General features: G+C 43.8%; 1 protein-coding gene across 1 annotated transcript in view; it reads left to right on the plus strand.

The window, feature by feature from the left end:
• Positions 1–2273: 2273 nt before the first annotated feature.
• vstm4a (V-set and transmembrane domain containing 4a) overlaps positions 2274–17960 on the plus strand; it is a 58950-nt gene continuing 43263 nt past the window's right edge. Inside the window, exon 1 of the mRNA XM_068020683.1 lies at positions 2274–2608. Coding sequence (XP_067876784.1) covers positions 2560–2608 — 49 coding nt within the window. The 5' untranslated portion in view covers positions 2274–2559. The remainder of the gene's footprint in view (positions 2609–17960) is intronic.

Genomic DNA, 17960 nt, shown 5'->3' on the forward strand with positions numbered 1-17960 from the left:
TCCAACTTTGGTGTTGTCAGCAAATTTTGAGATTCTACACTGTATTCCAAGATCCAAGTGATTTATATATAGCAAAAAAAGCAGTGATCCCAGCACTGACCCTTGGAGAACACCACTGTCTACCATCCTCCAGTCTGAAAAGCCACCATTAACTACAACTTGTTGTTTTCTGTCCTTAAGCCAATTTTTTATCCGATTGAACATTGACCCTCCTATCCCATGAGCCTCAATTTTTTTTACCAGCCTTGTAAGTGGTATCTTATCAAATGCTTTCTTAAAATCCATATAAACAACATCCATCACATTCCCTTCATCAACCTTCTCTGTTACTTCATCAAAAAATTCAATTATATTAACCAAGCATGATCTGCATTTTACAAATCCATGCTGGCTATTCTTAATTAATTGGAACCTTTCTAACTGTCTGTTGATGTTTTCCCTGATTATTGTTTCTAAAACCTTACCCACCACTGATGTTAAACTAACTGGCTGTAGTTGCTAGGACTTTCCTTTAGCAGGTCATCAGCCATATAGGCGTTATGCTCAGGAATTCCCTCCTTACAGCTCTCCACCTAAAGCCAGCATTAGGCCCCTTGAACATGTTAATCAGGGACCTAACGCTTGCTAAAAGATCCCTTCCGAAATTAGTTCCTGATGAGCTGATGACAACTAACTTAGTGTTAAATTAGGAGCATCAGCCACATTCCATCAAAAACAGAATGCACAATCACTTTCCCTGTCCCAACAGCCCACTATAACCCCCTTTCTCCAGGCTTAACTGAGGATCGCAATCAGTGAAGTAGGCAGCCCAGAAATGGTTTCTCCAGTCAGGCCGAGTTACCTGTGGAGGTGTAAGGGGTGCTGCCAATTCATATCGAGAATGCAGATGAGAGCCTATAATCAATTTCTATCAAATGCCCTGCCTCTAACTTCAGGTCGGCACTAATCGTGGGTTGTAGGGCTGGAGGAGGTTGCAAAGATAGGGAGGGGAGAGCAAGACTTGGAATAAGTTAAGATATGGCAACAGAGTTTTGGATGTGCTTAAGATTATGGAGGGTGCAAGATTAGAGGTCAGCTAGGAGAATGTTGGAATAGTTGAGCCTGGAGGGAGCAACAGCAAGAATAAGGCTTTCAGCAGTAGACGGGTTGAGACTGGGTAGAGATGGATAATACAACAAAGGTGAAAGTAGGCAATCTTTGTGATAGAGAGGATGTGGGGTTGGAAGCTAAGTGTCAGTTAAGGCGCCGAGGTTGCAAACGGTCTGGTTCGGCCTGAGATAGTGGCCAGGGAGGGGAGTAGAATCAGTGGTTATGCAATGGAGTTTGTAGCTAAAGGAAAGGAGGGATTGGGAGCTGGGAACTCCATTCGCATAAACTTTGCTGGGCAATCAAAGCCAGAGATGGAATCAAATAAACACTTGGGAATCAATCCTATCTCTGAGATTTTTATTATTGGATCTTGCTATATGTTGGCTATTGACTATACCAATTGCAATCATCCTGTTAGTGGCCTCACTATGAAGGGGAAAGGTCACATTCAGCAAGTCCAAACTGAAAAAAAAGAGCTTGGCTTTCATGGGTCATTTATTTACTTATTGACTTGAAGCCAATGCTAAAAAGCTTTGTTTGGCTCGTGAAGCCAAATAAAATTCCAATTGGAACCGTGCTCATTTGCAAGACTTCAGTCTGTTCTAACCCATAAATCGATCAGTCACACACCCCTCGTATCTCTCTCCCAGTTCTATAGATTAACAGGATCATCAGCAGGAAAGAGGATTACTGTGGGAAATCAGACTGAGGTTCCAGGAGTCATAGATCAGCACAGCATGGATTTTAGCCTTTAAAAACAAGACAGGACCATATGATGCAGTATCTGTGTCTGCAGGCTCCAACTGTGAGGGAACATGGTAACATTCAAAAGTGCTGTTTTCCAATCCGCCTGAGGAAATGAGTTCAACCAAAATCCTGGTTGGGCACAAACAGAATATGTTGCACCCCATGAGGTCACAATGAAGTAATTATATGTAAGTTAATTCCCTCCAAATGGGAATGCCTGTGAAATTAGTCACGTAATCTCAGACACTCCCAAATTCCCTCCCCCCTCGCCGTACCCCCACCTTTGAAAATCTAGCGCAGTGCATACTCCTTCAAGGGAACTGCTAAATAAGGGGATCCGTTCCCGCAAGCAAATAGTTGGAGTTTGCCAGTGCTACTGACTGCACTCACTGAAAAGTTTTTAACCCCAGGCAACTTTTCTTCCAGCAAAACAGCGGAGCTTCTCTCTCTCTGTGCAGCTGGACTTCTTTCATCGGTGCTGGACGCACTGACAATGAACTTCAAGTTGTCTCGTTCTGCTTAAAAGGCGACTGAAAGAAATTCCTTACTTGCCTGCGGACTGTGAAGGAAATGGCATTTCCTTCATTCGTAGAGAGAAATAGAAGTCGGTGTGTGTGTAGAGATTAAGGAGTTAGGAGCACACAGCTCACTGACTCATTAAACAACATGTCAGATTTTTGCACCGTGAATCTGCTTGGTTTAAACGTCTGGTTCGTGTGAACCATGAAAATCTTGGGGGTAATGGTTCTGTTGGCAGAGCTCCTTGCTGCAGGTAAGTCTTGTCTTTTGTATCTCAATACTGACTTTGAAATATTCAAGAACTTCACTCAGACAACAACAGCATGTTAACTTTTCAATTTGCCACACAAGATATAAACTCTGATGGAATGCTGTTTGGAGCCTCTCTCGCACTTTTCTCGGAAAGCAGTCAGAAAACATGGCAGTGGTTTTCTTGAGAACTATTTTTTTGTTTTGTTTTGTAAACAAGGCAAATTTGTGATAGATTTTAGCCCAGCGGGTGTAAGTTTTATCCAAAATTTTCTCTATCTTTTCATTTTTTCCCACCCTCCTGACAATTTGTTCAATAAAATTTTGCCTTTTCTCCTTGCAATTGCCAGTTGACAGGACACAGACCTCTGGATGCCCACTGCTCTGTGGTTAGCTGGCAACAAGGTGGCATATCTTAGTCCCGAGTTCCTGCACCCTCCCATCCTAATTTGCAATCCCTCATTGGTCTGTTATCAGTCAGAACAAGACCACCCCTGTCTCAACAGGCAGGTTGAGAATAGGTCCTGTAGCTTGTCTATGACCCATGTGAAAATGGGAAAAGAGATAAAATAACTGTTTTACAAAGTATAATTCAACAGCTTTCATGCAAAATCTTGAAGACTTTCACCTGCTCCAGGTTCTTTACAGGTTTAAGCTGGGCAGTTTGAACTACACTTCAATTTGCATTCAGGACTTTTTTTTTGCATTGCATGCAATCAAAATGATTCTGGTTTGTGTTCGATGATATGGTGTGATTTAATAGGGAGCTCTGCAACAAGAAATGACTCTAGGCAGCGTTCATGAGCTGTAGATCACAGAGTGTAATGCCATGTGGAGGCAGTTCTGTACCTTCACAATTGGCTATTGTATAGAATTGTACAGCACAGAAGGAGGCCATTTGGCCCATTGTGCTTGTGCTGGTTCTTTGAAAGAACTATTCAATTAGTCCTACTCCCTTGCACTTTTTCCCTTCAAGTATTTATCCAATTTGAAGAGTTCTTGTTATCTATCATATCCTGCACCATTATCTACTCTGGCATTCAGCTGTAAGCTTTCTAATCTGCTGACTTTTTAAAAAATGTTGCAGTGGTTTTTTTTCTCCAAAATAACAGAGAACCCTCCCTCCCCAGTGGATAATGGGAATTGATGGATAAATGAGAATCCACAAATTTTGGTTGGGCTCCTGCCCGCAATCTCCGAATTAGGAAGTATTAAAAGCATTAAAAATGGAGCTCAGTGTATGCATGCATCCATGCAAATGCAGAACACCACTACTAATCTGGAAAGCCTAGGGTAGGAACTTCTGTTTTGTTCTAACATTGAAAAGGCAGAGCAAACTATACAAGTCTCCAGGGAGTCCAACCTAGACAAGTTTGAAATGCAGCTTCATGGCAGATTGGAGTTATACAGCAGCCAGCGCAAACTCAGACCCTCCTGAAGGCTGCCTGACACTTAAAGGCTTTTGTGCACTAGAATATCAGATGACGTTATGTGACCACTTTTGTGCATCAATGCATACCTGAAACTGCCACACACCCCCCCCCCCCCAGAAACAAGTGCATCGGAAACCTCACTGCATCCTTCAGCTGTTGCCTGTACCACAAGCAATGTGGTTTTAAGACTTCCTACACTGCTACTTGATGGCAGGAAAGTGACCCAGTTTAAAAAAGAAAACCAAGAATATAGCAAACTCTGCCACTGCCAATACACCACGCATGTGCCTGTGGCAGTGCTATCTATTTTGATCTCTACTTTTGAAGACAGCACAAACAGAACAAATTTTACCAACAGGAGGGTGGAACTGTGAATGTGGAGAAAACCACAACATTGGGATGAGAATTCCACAAAGAATGCAACACTGCAAAGGGAACTCACTTAGGGAATTAGCTGAGTGGCTGTGGAACTAACTTTGGAATGTTGTTCCACGTATCAAAGAAGAATTGAATGTATTTGGTTATAACTTAGATCTGTACTAAAGGTCACGTCATCTTAGCATGGATGACATTTGGAAATTTGACAACAGTCAGGCAATTTACATAAATATGCTGACAATTGACATACATTTAATCAAAAAAAGCAGATAATACTAATGTATACAGTACTATATCAAGTTTCTTTGCTTTCTGTCAAATGATATCAAGTTGAGCAAAATTGTGATTATGACAGTAATCACCAATTCACTTTCTGTAAAATATTTGAGAAGCCTCTGATTACAGCACAGTTATATATGCCACACTGGCTTTTGTCCTTTCTTACACTAACTTCCAATATTGTCAAGAAGTATATCAGTAGCAATGCCATGATGTCTGGGAGCAGTGGATTAGCAGGGCCTTTGACCCCAATCAAATTCAGATTGGTGTGTGAACCCTGTTCGGTTTGCTGACTGCAAGAGTCCTGTGGGAGCAGATGAGCCATTGCAAGGAGTGAGAGGGACACCATTGTTTTTGCCAGAAGTAACTTCATAGGAGGTTAACTAGCAGTGAATAAAATCACAAATTATACAACAATGCCTGCAATTAATGGAACAGAGATATGTTTGAGACTCATTCATATAAATAGCCTGGGTATGAATCTCAATGGTCCACGGGTGCTTAGAATCCTGGACTGAATTCATAGGAGTACACATTGACCGTCCAGCCCCTTGAGTCTGTTCTGCTATTCAATGAGATAATTGCTGATCTGTACCTTAACTTCATCGCACTTTGGTTCCATAACCTTTGATAGCCTTGCCTAACAAAAATGTGTCCCTCAATTTTGACATTTTCAATTGACCCCCAGCTTTTTGAGGGAGAGAGTTTGAAGATTTCCACTACCCTATGTGTGAAGAAATTCTGACATCACCTCAGAACAGCCCGGCTCTAATTTTAAGACTATGTTCCTTTGTTCCGGACTGCCCCATCAGAGGAAATAGTTTTTCTCTATCTAGTCTATCAAATCCTTTAATCATCCTAACTGCATCAATTAGATCACCACTTAATCTTCTACGCTTAAGGAATACAAGCCTAAACTGTGCACAATGTCCGCATAATGTAACCATTTTAGCCCCAATATCACTCTAGTGAATCCATGCTGTACCTACTCCAAGATCAGATATCCTCTGAGGTGCGATGCCGAGGACTGAATGCGATATTCTAAATGGTTGAACACAGGCAGGGTTTGAGCATTTACTTTTTGTCAGCTTTGTAATTGAAGAAGCAGTGGGTGCTTACAGGGGGTTAAAATACTGGCCTTTTGCCTTTGGAAGCTGGAACCTAATTGAGCTCAGATCGATGTGATAATCCGTTGGCTGTGAAAGTCCAGTGTGAGTTTGATCAAATATGATTATAGACCTGCAGTCTATGAAGTTCATCAGGAAGCAGGATTGAGCATCTCATTGAATGATAGGTGAACAATGAAGGATTCTGTATTGTCAGCAGGGGGCCATTGGTGCCTGCAGCACACATCTCCTATTGACGCATGCTACTGCACACTAAGCTCCTTGTCGTTGTCACAGCAGCCTGCTTAGCACAGCAATGTTAAAGATAATCTCTACTGTGATTTGACAGTAAACAATACTGAGCAGGGGGTTTTATAGCAATCCCACCATAGGGTCTGTTTAAAACAACATGCATTGTATAATTACAAGGAGCTCAGGATACCCATTGACATCTGCACTTAACAGATTGTCAATAAGCAGTGAGGACATTAGAACCATAGAAAAGTTACAGCACAGAAAGGGGCCATTCAGCCCATCAAATCTGCGCTGGCTGAAAAAACTAGCAGTCCATTCTAATCCCACCTTCCAGCACCTGGTCCATAGCCTTGCAGGTTACAGCACTTCAGGTGCAGGTCCAGGTAGCTTACAACTGTAAGTTGAGGGTTTCTACCTCCACCACCCATCTGGGCAGTGAATTCCAGACACCCACCACTCTCTGGGTGAAAAAGTATTTCCCCATGCCCCCTCTAATCCTGTCAATCACTTTAAATCTGTGCCCCTGGTAATTGACTTTCCGCTAGGGGAAACAAGTCCTTCCTGTCTACACTATCTAGGCCCCTCATAATTTTGTACACCTCAATTAAGTCACCCCTCAGCCTCCTCTGATTCTGAGGAAAACAACCCAAGCCTATCCAATCTTTCCTCATAGCTGCAATTTTCAAGCCCTGGCCACATTCTCCTAAATCTTCTCCATACTCTCTACAGAGCAATTATGTCCTTCCTGTAATGTGTTGACCAGAACTATCTGCAGTACTCCAGCTGTGGCCTAACCAGCATTTTATACAGTTCTAGAATTACATCCTTGCTTTTGAATTCTATACCTCGGCCAATAAAGGAAAGCATTCCACATGCCGCCTTCACCATTTTATCTACCTGTCTTGCCACTTTCAGGGACCTGTGGACATGTACTCCAAGGTCTCTCACTTCCTCTACCCCTCTCAATATCCACTCATTTATTGTGTATTCCCTCATTTTATTTGCCCTCCCCAAATGCATTACCTCACACTTCTCCAGATTTGCCACTTTTCTGCCCACTCAACCAAAACATTAATATCTTTCTGGAGTCTACGGCTATCCTCTTCACTATCAACTACACGTCCAATTTTTGTGTCATCTGCAAACTTCCCAATCATGCCTCCCACACTTAAGTCCAAATCATTAATATATACCACAAACATCACAGGACCCAACACTGAGCCCTGTGGAATGCCACTGGAAACTGCTTTCCATTCGCAAAAACGTCCGTCGACCATTTCCCTTTGTTTCCTGGCCCTGAGCCAATTTTGGATCCAACTCGCCACATTTCCCTGTATCCCGTGGGCTTTTACTTTTCTGACCAGTCTGTCATGTGGGACCTTGTCAAATGCCTTACTAAAATCCATGTAGACCACATCCCTGTTCAATCCTCTTCATTAGTTCCTCAAAAAATTCAATGTAGTAAGACAAGACCTTCCCTTAACAAATCCAAGCTGACTATCCCTGATTAATCCGTGCCTTTCGAAGTGTGTGTTTATCCTATCTCTCAGAATGGATTCCAATAATTTCTCCACCACCGAGGTCAGAATGACCGGCCTATAATTATTTGGCCTATCCATCAAACGCTTTTTAAACATGTTTGCAGACCTCCAATCCTCTGGTACCTCGCCTGTATCTAGTGAGTATTTGAAAATGGTCCTCAGAGCATCTGCTATTTCCTCCCTGGCTTCCTTTAACAGTCTGGGATACAATCCGTCCGGCCCTGGTGATTTATCCATCCTTTCAAGGATGTCAGACCCTCTAGTACTTCTGTCATTATGCTAATCGTATCTAATATGTCACACTGCTCCTCTTTAACTACAATGTCTGCATCATCCCTCTCCTTTGTGAACACAAAAATCTCATTAAGAACCCTTCCCACATCTTCTGCATCCATGCATAAGTTCCCTTGTACATCTCTGATAGGCCCTAACCTTTTCTTTGTTTTCCTCTTGCTCTTAATGTACTGAAAAAAGATCTTTTGGCTTTCCTTGATTTTTTTACCTGCCAATATTTTTTCATGTCCTCTCTTTGCTTTCCTAATTTCCTTTTTTTACTTCACCCCTGCACTTTTTATACTCCTCTAGGCTTTCTAAAGCATTGAGTTTTATATGAATGTGATAAGCTTTCTTTTTCTGCTTGATCTTGCCCTGTATGCTTCTAGATAACCAGGGGCTCTAGATTTGGCAGTGGCACCCTTTTTCTTTGCAGGGACATGTCCATTCTGTTCCCATAGAATCTTGCTTTTGAACGCCTCCCACTGGTTTGCCACTAATTTTCCTTCAAGTAGCTGTATCCGGTCCACTTTCGCCAGATCGCCTCTCAGCTTTGTAAAATTTGCCTTCCTCCAATTTAGAACTTTTACTCCCGTTCTATCTTTGTCCTTTTTTGTAATAATGCTAAATCTAATGTATTATGGTCACTATCTCCAAAATGGTCACCCACTGCTACTTCATCCACTTACTTCCTTTCCTCAGACTAAATCTAGAATTGCTCCCCCTCTCATTGGGCTTGTTGTGTGCTGGTCGAAAAGGTTCTTTTGAATGCAGTTCAAGAATTTTGTGCCTCTGTGCCCTTCACACTATTTGCATCCCAGTTGATATTAGGGTAGTTGAAATCTCCAACTATTATTGCCCTTTTGTTTTTCCTACATAGCTGTTCTTCTATCTCCCTCTCACTGTTTGGGGGTCTATAGTACACCTCCTAGTAGTGTGGCTGCCCCTTTTTTATTTGAGCTCCACCCATATGACCTCATTTGATGATTCATTTTAACATATCATCCGTCCTCACAGCTGTAATTGATTTTTTAAACCAATAATACTACACCCCTGTTCCCTGCTCTGAATTTGTCCTATCTGAAACTGCCCTTAGGTTCCCATCCCCCTGCCAATCTAGTTTAAACCATCCCCAACAGCACAAGCAAACCTTCCTGCAAGGATATTTGTCCCAGTCCTGTTCAGGTGCAGACCATCCTGCTTGTACATGTCCCACCATCCCCAGAACCGGTCCCAATGCCCCAGAAATCTGAAGCCCTCCCTCCTGCACCATCTCTCCAGCCACGCATTCATCTGGTGTATTCTCCTATTTCTATACTCACTAGCATGTGGCCTTGGGAGTAATCTGGAGATTACTACCTTTTGAGGTCCTGCTTGCTAATCTCTTTCCTAACTCTCTAAACGCAGCCTGCAGGACCTCATCCCTTTTTCTACCTATATCGTTGGTACCAATCACGACCTCTGGCTGTGCACCCTCACCCTTCAGAATGCTCTGTCGCTGCTTGGTTATATCCATGACCCTTGCACCAGGGAGGCAACATACCATCCTGGAATCACGTCTGTGACCACAGAAACGCCTGTCTATTCCCCTAACTATAGAATCCCCTACCACTATTGCTGACCTGTCTTTTCTCTTCCCTCCCTGCACAGCTGAGTCACCCATGGTGCTCTGGTCATGACACTCGCTGCACTCTCCAGAGGAACCCTCTCTCGCATCAGTACTCAGAACTGAATACCGGTTTGAAAGTGGGATGCCCTCCAGGGACTTCTGCACTACCTGCCTTGTCCTTCTTGTCTGTCTGTTAGCCACACAGTCCTTCTCTGCCTGCGCTGTCTTAAGCTGTGGAGTGACCACCTCCTGAAACGTGCTATCCACCTCTCTGTCCTCAGTGACACCAGCTGGTCCTTGAGTTCCAAGATTCAGCGCTCGTGTTTTAGCATTTGGTGGCACTTTCTGCACATGTAGTTGTCCAGGACATGGGTAGGGGCCTGAAGTCCCCACATGGCACAGGATGTGCATTTGACAGGTGTGAGCAGCCCTGCCATGCTTCAAATTATTTATTTACTGCACTAAAATTGAAAGTTAAATAAACACAATAAAATGGTTATAAATCGAATGAACAAACGAGTAACCACTTACCAACTACAGGTATTTTAGCTTCTACTTAGTCTCTCAATGAAATTGATTTTCTTAATTTATTTATTATTCCCCTTCTTACCAAAGTCCCTCACCTACCAAACTCCCTTCTTCACACTCAGTGCAGACCAAGACATTAGTCCAGTGACGTCTGCTTTCCTTTCCAATAAAGTGGAAAGGAACTTTAAAAGAAGCCATTTGGTGTAGATTTTCACCGAAGCCTAAAAAAAATATTAGAGGAAACTTTGCATGTGCTGGAGTTGGTTCAAAGTGCTCATGTTGCAAAATGAGGATCCTACCAGTTTTACAGAATGAACCATAACCATGCCATTGATTCGATCGGCTTCGATTGGCAGCTAAATGTTCCAGGCTTTAGAAGCTTCAGGCGGGATAGAGGGGGATGTAATAGGGGTGGGGAGTTGCATTACTGGTTAAGGAGAATATCACAGCTGTACTGCGGGAGGACACCTCGGAGGGGTCATGCAGCAAGGCAATATGGGTGGAGCTCAGGAATAGGAAGGGTGCAGTCACTATGTTGTGGGTTTACTACAGGCCTCCCAACAGCCAGCAGGAGGTAGAGGAGCAGATATGTAGACAGACTTTGGAAAGATGTAAAGGTAACAGGGTTGTGGTGGTGGGTGATTTTAACTTCCCCTATATTGACTGGGACTCACTTAGTGCTAGGGGCTTGGATGGGGCAGAATTTGTGAGGAGCATCCAGGACGGCTTCTTGAAACAGTATGTAGATAGTCCAACTAGGGATGGGGCCATTCTGGATCTGGTATTGGGGAATGAGCCCAGCCAGGTGGTCGAAGTTTCAGTGGGGGAGCATTTCGGGAACAGTGACCATAATTCCATAAGTTTTAAGGTACTTGTGGATAAGGAGAAGAGTAGTCCTCGGGTGAAGGTGCTAAATTGGGGGAAGGCTAATTATAACAATATTAGGCAGGAACTGAAGAATTTAGATTGGGGGCGGCTGTTGGTAAATCAACATCTGACATGTGGGAGTCTTTCAAACGTTAGCTGATTCGAATCCAGGACCAGCATGTTCCTGTGAGGAAGAAAGACACGTTTGGCAAGTTTCGGGAAGCTTGGATAACACGGGATATTGTGAGCCTAGTCAAAAAGATAAAGGAAGCATTTGTAAGGGCTGGAAGGCTAGGAACAGATGAAGCACTTGAGGAATATAAAGACAGTAGGAAGGAACTTAAGCAAGGAGTTAGGAGGGCTAAAAGGGGTCATGAAAAGTCATTGGCAAACAGGATTAAGGAAAATCCCAAGGCTTTTTATACATATATAAAGAGCAAGAGGGTAACCAGGGAAAGGGTTACCCACTCAAGGACAGAGATGGGAATCTATGTGTGGAGCCAGAGGAAATGGGCGAGGTGCTAAATGAGTACTTTGCATCAGTATTCACCAAAGAGAAGGACTTGGTGGATGATGAGCCCAGGGAAGGGAGTGCAGATAGTCTCAGTTATCTCATTATCAAAAAGGAGGAAGTGTTGGGTGTCTTGCAAAGCATTAAGGTAGATAAGTCCCCAGGGCCTGATGGGATTTACCCTAGAATACTGAGGGAGGCAAGGGAAGAAATTGCTGGGGCCTTGACAGAAATCTTTGCATCCTCATTGGCTACAGGTGAGGTCCCAGCGGACTGGAGAATAGCCAATGTTGTGCCTTTGTTTAAGAAGGTGGCAAGGATAATCCAGGAAATTATAGGCCGGTGAGCCTTACGTCAGTGGTAGGGAAACTATTAGAGAGGATTATTCGGGACAGGATTTACTCCCATTTGGAAACAAATGAACTTATTAGCGAGAGACAGCATGGTTTTGTGAAGGGGTGGTCGTGTCTCACTAATTTGATTGAGTTTTTTGAGGAAGTGACGAAGATGATTGATGAAGGAAGGGCAGTGGATGTTATCTATATGGACTTTAGTAAAGCCTTTGACAAGGTCCCGCATGGAGGGATGTGACTAGTGGTGGTCCGCAGGATCAGTGCTGGGACCTTTGCTGTTCGTAGTATATATAAATAAATGATTTGGAGGAAAATGTAGCTGGTCTGATTAGTAAGTTTGCGGACGACACAAAGGTTGGTGGAGTTGCGGATAATGATGAGGATTGTCAGAGGATACAGCAGGATATAGATCGGTTGGAGACTTGGGCGGAGAAATGGCAGATGGAGTTTAATCCAGACAAATGTGAGGTAATGCATTTTGGAAGGTCTAATGCAGGTGGGGAGTATACAGTAAATGGCAGAACCCTTAGGAGTATTGACAGGCAGAGAGATCTGGGCGTACAGGTCCACAGGTCACTGAAAGTAGCAACGCAGGTGGATAAGGTAGTCAAGAAGGCATACGGCATGCTTGCCTTCATTGGTCAGGGCATAGAGTATAAAAATTGGCAAGTTATGTTGCAGCTGTACAGAACCTTAGTTAGGCCAAACTTGGAATATTGCGTGCAATTCTGGTCGCCACACTACCAGAAGGACGTGGAGGCTTTGGAGAGGGTACAGAGGAGGTTTACCAGGATGTTGCCTGGTCTGGAGGGCATTAGCTATGAGGAGAGGTTGGAAAAACTCGGATTGTTTTCACTGGAACGACGGAGGTAGAGGGGCGACATGATAGAGGTTTACAAAGTTATGAGCGGCATGGACAGAGTGGATAGTCAGAAGCTTTTTCCCAGGGTGGAAGAGTCAGTTACTAGGGGACATAGGTTTAAGGTGCGAGGGGCAAAGTTTATAGGGGATGTGCGAGGCAAATCTTTTACACAGAGGGTGGTGAGTGCCTGGAACTTGCTGCCAGGGGAGGTGGTGGAAGCAGATACGATAGCGACGTTTAAGAGACAGTTACAGTTACAGAGATACAGAACTGAAACAGGCCCTTCGGCCCACCGAGTCTGTGCCGACCATCAACCACCCATTGATACTAATCCTACACTAATTCCATATTCCTACCACATCCCCACCTGTGCCTATATTTCCCTACCACCTACCTATACTAGGGGCAATTTATAATGGCCAATTAACCTATCAACCAGCAAGTCTTTTGGCTTGTGGGAGGAAACCAGAGCACCTGGAGGAAACCCACGCAGACACATGGAGAACTTGCAAACTCCACACAGGCAGTACCCAGAATTGAACCCAGGTCGCTGGAGCTGTGAGGCTGCGGTGCTAACCACTGCGCCACTGTGCCGCCCCATCTTGACAAATACATGAATAGGAAGGGAATAGAGGGATATGGGCCCCGGAAGTGCAGAAGGTGTTAGTTTAGGCAGGCATCAAGATCGGCGCAGGCTTGGAGGGCCGAATGGCCTGTTCCTGTGCTGTACTGTCCTTTGTTTGTTCTTATTAAATCATTTGACACAGAAACACGAGTCGAAGTCCGGTATTGGCAAAAACAAAACTCACCAGGATTCAAATGCGAGCTGAATTGGAAAGGCAGGAAAGGCGTGTCAGTTGATTCTTTGAAAAATTCTGTTCAACATGATTTCGGGCAGCATGACTGAGCTTTTGACAGCTATACTGCAGTCAGTGCAGAGTTGAAGTTAAGTCGCCCATGTTCTCCTGATATTATTTGAATTTAGTCAATATTTTTACGAGGTGGAAATGTTCTGCATTGACATACAACTGCTTATAACACAATAATACGTCATGACTTTTCAGTAGATCACATTCACTGCTTATGTTGACGCATGAGCTGGTATCATTAATTTATGAGGAGATTGCTATAACAACAACTTGTATTTATAAAGCACCTTTTAATATAATCAACGGTCTCAAGGCGCTTCACAGAAATGTTGTCAGACAAAAAAATTAACACAAAGCCGAAGACGACAATTGGACAGGGCAATGGATAGGTTTTAAGGAACGTCTTATAGGATGAGAGAGAGGCAGAGATGTTTAGAGAGTGAATTCTGGAGCTTGGGGCTCATTGTATTGGATATAAGCATGCAACTACAAGCAGCAGGGAGCACACAAAGTATTAAAGTACCCAAATGGTAGATGCGTGACTTTGTCTAGGTTATATAGGAGGATCAGTCTGAGACTGTTTATTGTAAAGTTGCTGCTGTCAGCTTTTCTAATTATACATGGCATGTGCTTTCACAAATATTACAATGATAACATGGGATACTTTACTGTTGTGCAATGAAAAGGTTTGTCTCAGTTGGGTTTCTTCACTGTTGTTAAGTCTATAACTCCTCAGATGCAATGTTGACTGTGATAACATCATTTGGGGCTATCCATGAAAGTGTATGGTAATTAATCATTTTGGCAATGGCCTTTGATTACTGTCAATCAGCTCTGATGGTAAATGCAAAGATTGACAATAGCATAAAAAGCATGGGAATACTTCTGCACTTCAATTCCCTGGCTGCAGTCATCCATATTGTGCTGACTTCAATCAGTTCCTAACTCCTTCAGTCCGAAACCATTCCAAAATGTTATTGATGGCATCTTAAGTGTTCCTTTAGAAAACTGTGATATGAGTGTCGTGGAGTCTTCATGCAGCACACAGCAAAAAATTCATATCAATGAAAATCCATTTTATTTCAGTTCTCAAGCTCCTATGTAAGAGACCATCCTCTTCAAACTGCAATTCAACATCACCGCTCACCTGACAGATCAGCTGGTTAAGTCAATAAATAGCTGCACCATAGAGATCAGAAAGGCCCTGGATTGGGATCACGCACTCAGCTTGATTATAATGCTCCCCTTCTATATTTGAAAAGTATTGAATGCAGCTGCAGTCACTCAGACAACAGCAACTTGTATTTATATAGCACTTTTAGCATAGTCATAGATCCCTGACCACCTCCAGGCGTGTATCCATTGTCTCTCGAGATAAGGAGGCCCAAAAGAAAAGATCCCAAGGCACTTCGCAGGAGTGTTATCAAACAAAATTTACACCAAGCTATGTAAGGGGATATTAGGACAAGTGACCTAAAGCTTGCTCAGAGACAGGTTTTAAGGAGTATCTTAGAGGAAAGCAAGATAGAGAGGTGGCAAGTTTCAGGAGGAAATGTTAAAGCTTAGGGGCTTTGCAGCTGAAGGCATTATGCCAATAAGAACATAATAGGAGAGGAAATACACCATATGATCCATTGAGTCTGCACCACCATTCAATAAGATCATGGCTGAACATTTATATCAACTTCACTTTCCCACCCTATCCCCATATCCCTCAATTCCCTTAGTGCCTAAAAATCTATTGATTTCAAATGTGAATGTACTCAATGAGTAAGCATCCACAGTGCTCTGGGGTAGAGATTTCCAAAGATTCACAACCCTCTGAGTGAAGAAACTTCTCGGCCAGAATTTTATGTTGGGCATGAGGCACCGCCCACTGGCCAAAAAGTCGGGGGAGAGCCTGCCTCCACCTGGCCTGTGGAGCCACATCAGGATTTTTTTGCTCCCCAAGTCCTTAATCGGCCTTGGGCAGGACTTCCACCTCCTTGGGGCAGGAAGCCCCACCTAATGGAGCTGCTGGCCAATCAACAGGCAGGCAGCTCTTAGTCCCAGCAGCGCCACTGGGAGCGGTGGCCACTGCTGGGACTGCACCCAACCAATGGCAGCAACAGGGCCGACCCCAGGAAGAAGCTAAGTTTTTGGGGCCTCACTGGGGTCAATCGGCAGGGCACCAGCGAGGCAAGGGGTTTTGTTTGGGTTGGGGAGGGAGGTGGGAGTAATGTGCAGTGGGGACAGTGGAGCCATGGGATGGGATGGGGGGAGGCCCTCTGTGGGGCACAGGGTGCCCAATCAGGAGGGCCCCCCCAGCCCACAAGAGGGCTGCCAGGTTTTACTGGCAGCGTTCTGGGGGCCTTTGCTGCCCGGCCGTCGCTGGTAAAATAGCAGCAGCGAGTGGAGGCCCTTAAGTGGCAGTTAATTGGCCACTTAAGGGCTTTGGCCTGGGGCAGGTGGGTGGTTTCTCACTGCCCCACGTAAAATTGCCACAGGGGTGGGAAGGCATCAAGAATGACAGCCTCCGCCTCCCACTCCATTTTCAGCCCTCCCGCTACCAGCCTGCTCCTGTGGGGAGCTGTAAAATTCAGGCCCTTGTCTCAATCCTAAATGGCCGGTCCCTTATCCTAAGACTATGACCCCTAGTTCTAGACCCTTCAGTCAGGGGAAACATCCTCTCAACATCTACGCTTTCAAGCCCTCTATTTTTTAGACTTCATGGACAACCCTCTCATCCCAGGAATTAGTCTAGTGAACCTTTGTTGTACGCCCTCTAAGGCAAGTAAATCCTTTCTTCAATAAGGAGACCAAAACTTAACTTCCTGTATTTGCAAAGTCAGCAGTCCCATTAAAAAAAATTAGCACAAAAATAACTAGTATTCTAGGTTTGATCTCACCAAAGCCCTATATAATTGCAGCAGGAATTCCTTACTCTTATACTCCAACCCCTTTGCAATAAAGGCTAACATACCATTTACCTTCCTAATTGTTTGCTGCACTTTCATGTTAACCTCTGTGATTCATGTACTAGGACCTGGCTGATGGCCAACATTTACTAGTCTCTCATCTCTTACAAACTATTCTGCTTTTTCATTCTTCCGACAAAAGTGGATAATTTCACACTTCCCCGCAGTTTACTTCATCTGCCACCTTCCACTTAACCAATCTATATCCCTTTGCAGTATCTTTGTCTCCTCCTTACAGTTTAATTTCTGACTTGGCTGTGTGTTGTCAGAAAACCTGGATATATTACACTTGGTCCGCTCATTTATGCCATTGATGTAGATTGTAAATAGATGAAGCCCAAGCACTGATCCTTTTTTTTTTAATATACTTGCGGCACTCCACAAATTAAACCCTGCAATCCTGAAAATGACCCGTTTATTCCTACTCTGTTTTCCGTCAGCCTGGGGGAGGTTACAGAGATAGAGAGGTGATGCCATGTCGTGATTTAAAAACAGATGAGAGTTTTGACAGCTGACACAATGGGAGCTTCTCTTACAGCCAAATATTCTTATTATAAAGGGCTTCCATTGAACTAAATTTGTTTCACTTTCCCATGTGCTTGTGCTGGAGAACCTATTCTCCGGACTGAGCACTCCCATACAGCAAAAACAGATATAGGGGTCATTATCAGCTTATGATAACTGAGACTGTACATATCTAACAAACACTCCAATTGCTAAGCGCCCATCGTTTTTATCTTGGGTGGGCCTGACCTTCTAATATGGCTTTCCAGTTTATAGACTATAACCATGGAAAGTCAATTTGCTGTTTGGATTTTCCTCCATGGGGCCATTTTTCCTTAAAGGGGAAGATGTCATCAACGCAGCAGAGGCCTTTTATGAACTTCAGGCATTAGAAATCCCACTCATATGGCCTTGGTACTCTCCCAGTATATAGTGCACAATGTGGGTGTTAAAATAAGGCTAATGAATTGATCTTTCACTATCTGGTGAGGTGCTTGCCTCTTTGTCAGAGCGTTGCAGGTTCAAGTCCCACTTCAGCATGTAACCCAGAATGTTGGAAGTGCCATCTTTTGGTTGACATGTTATACCAGGACTATGTCTTCCCTCTCCGATGGATGCAAAAGATCCCATTTGAAAAAGAGCAGGGGAGTTCTTCTGGTGCCCTGGCCAACATTTATCCCTCAACCAGCGTCACTATAAGCAGATTATCTGGACATTATCAAGTTGCTGTTTGTGGGAGATTGCTATACACAAATTGGCTTCTGCATTTCCCTACATTACAATGGTGACTACACTTCAAAAATACTTCATTGGATGTGAAGCACTTTGGGATGTCGTGAAAAACAATTATTAGTATGTTCTTTCTTTCTACAAACTGCTGCGGTTCCAGCAGCACTGAACCATGACTGCATTATTGGCCCCATTACATCTCTGTTCTGCCATTACACTGTGCCTTAACCCCAGTGCCAAAAGAACAGGCCTGATTATATTGATGTGACCTCTTCACTTTCTATACAAGTCATCTTGATGGC

This window comes from Heterodontus francisci, chromosome 42 (genome assembly GCF_036365525.1).
Source record: "Heterodontus francisci isolate sHetFra1 chromosome 42, sHetFra1.hap1, whole genome shotgun sequence".
NCBI lineage: Eukaryota > Metazoa > Chordata > Chondrichthyes > Heterodontiformes > Heterodontidae > Heterodontus > Heterodontus francisci.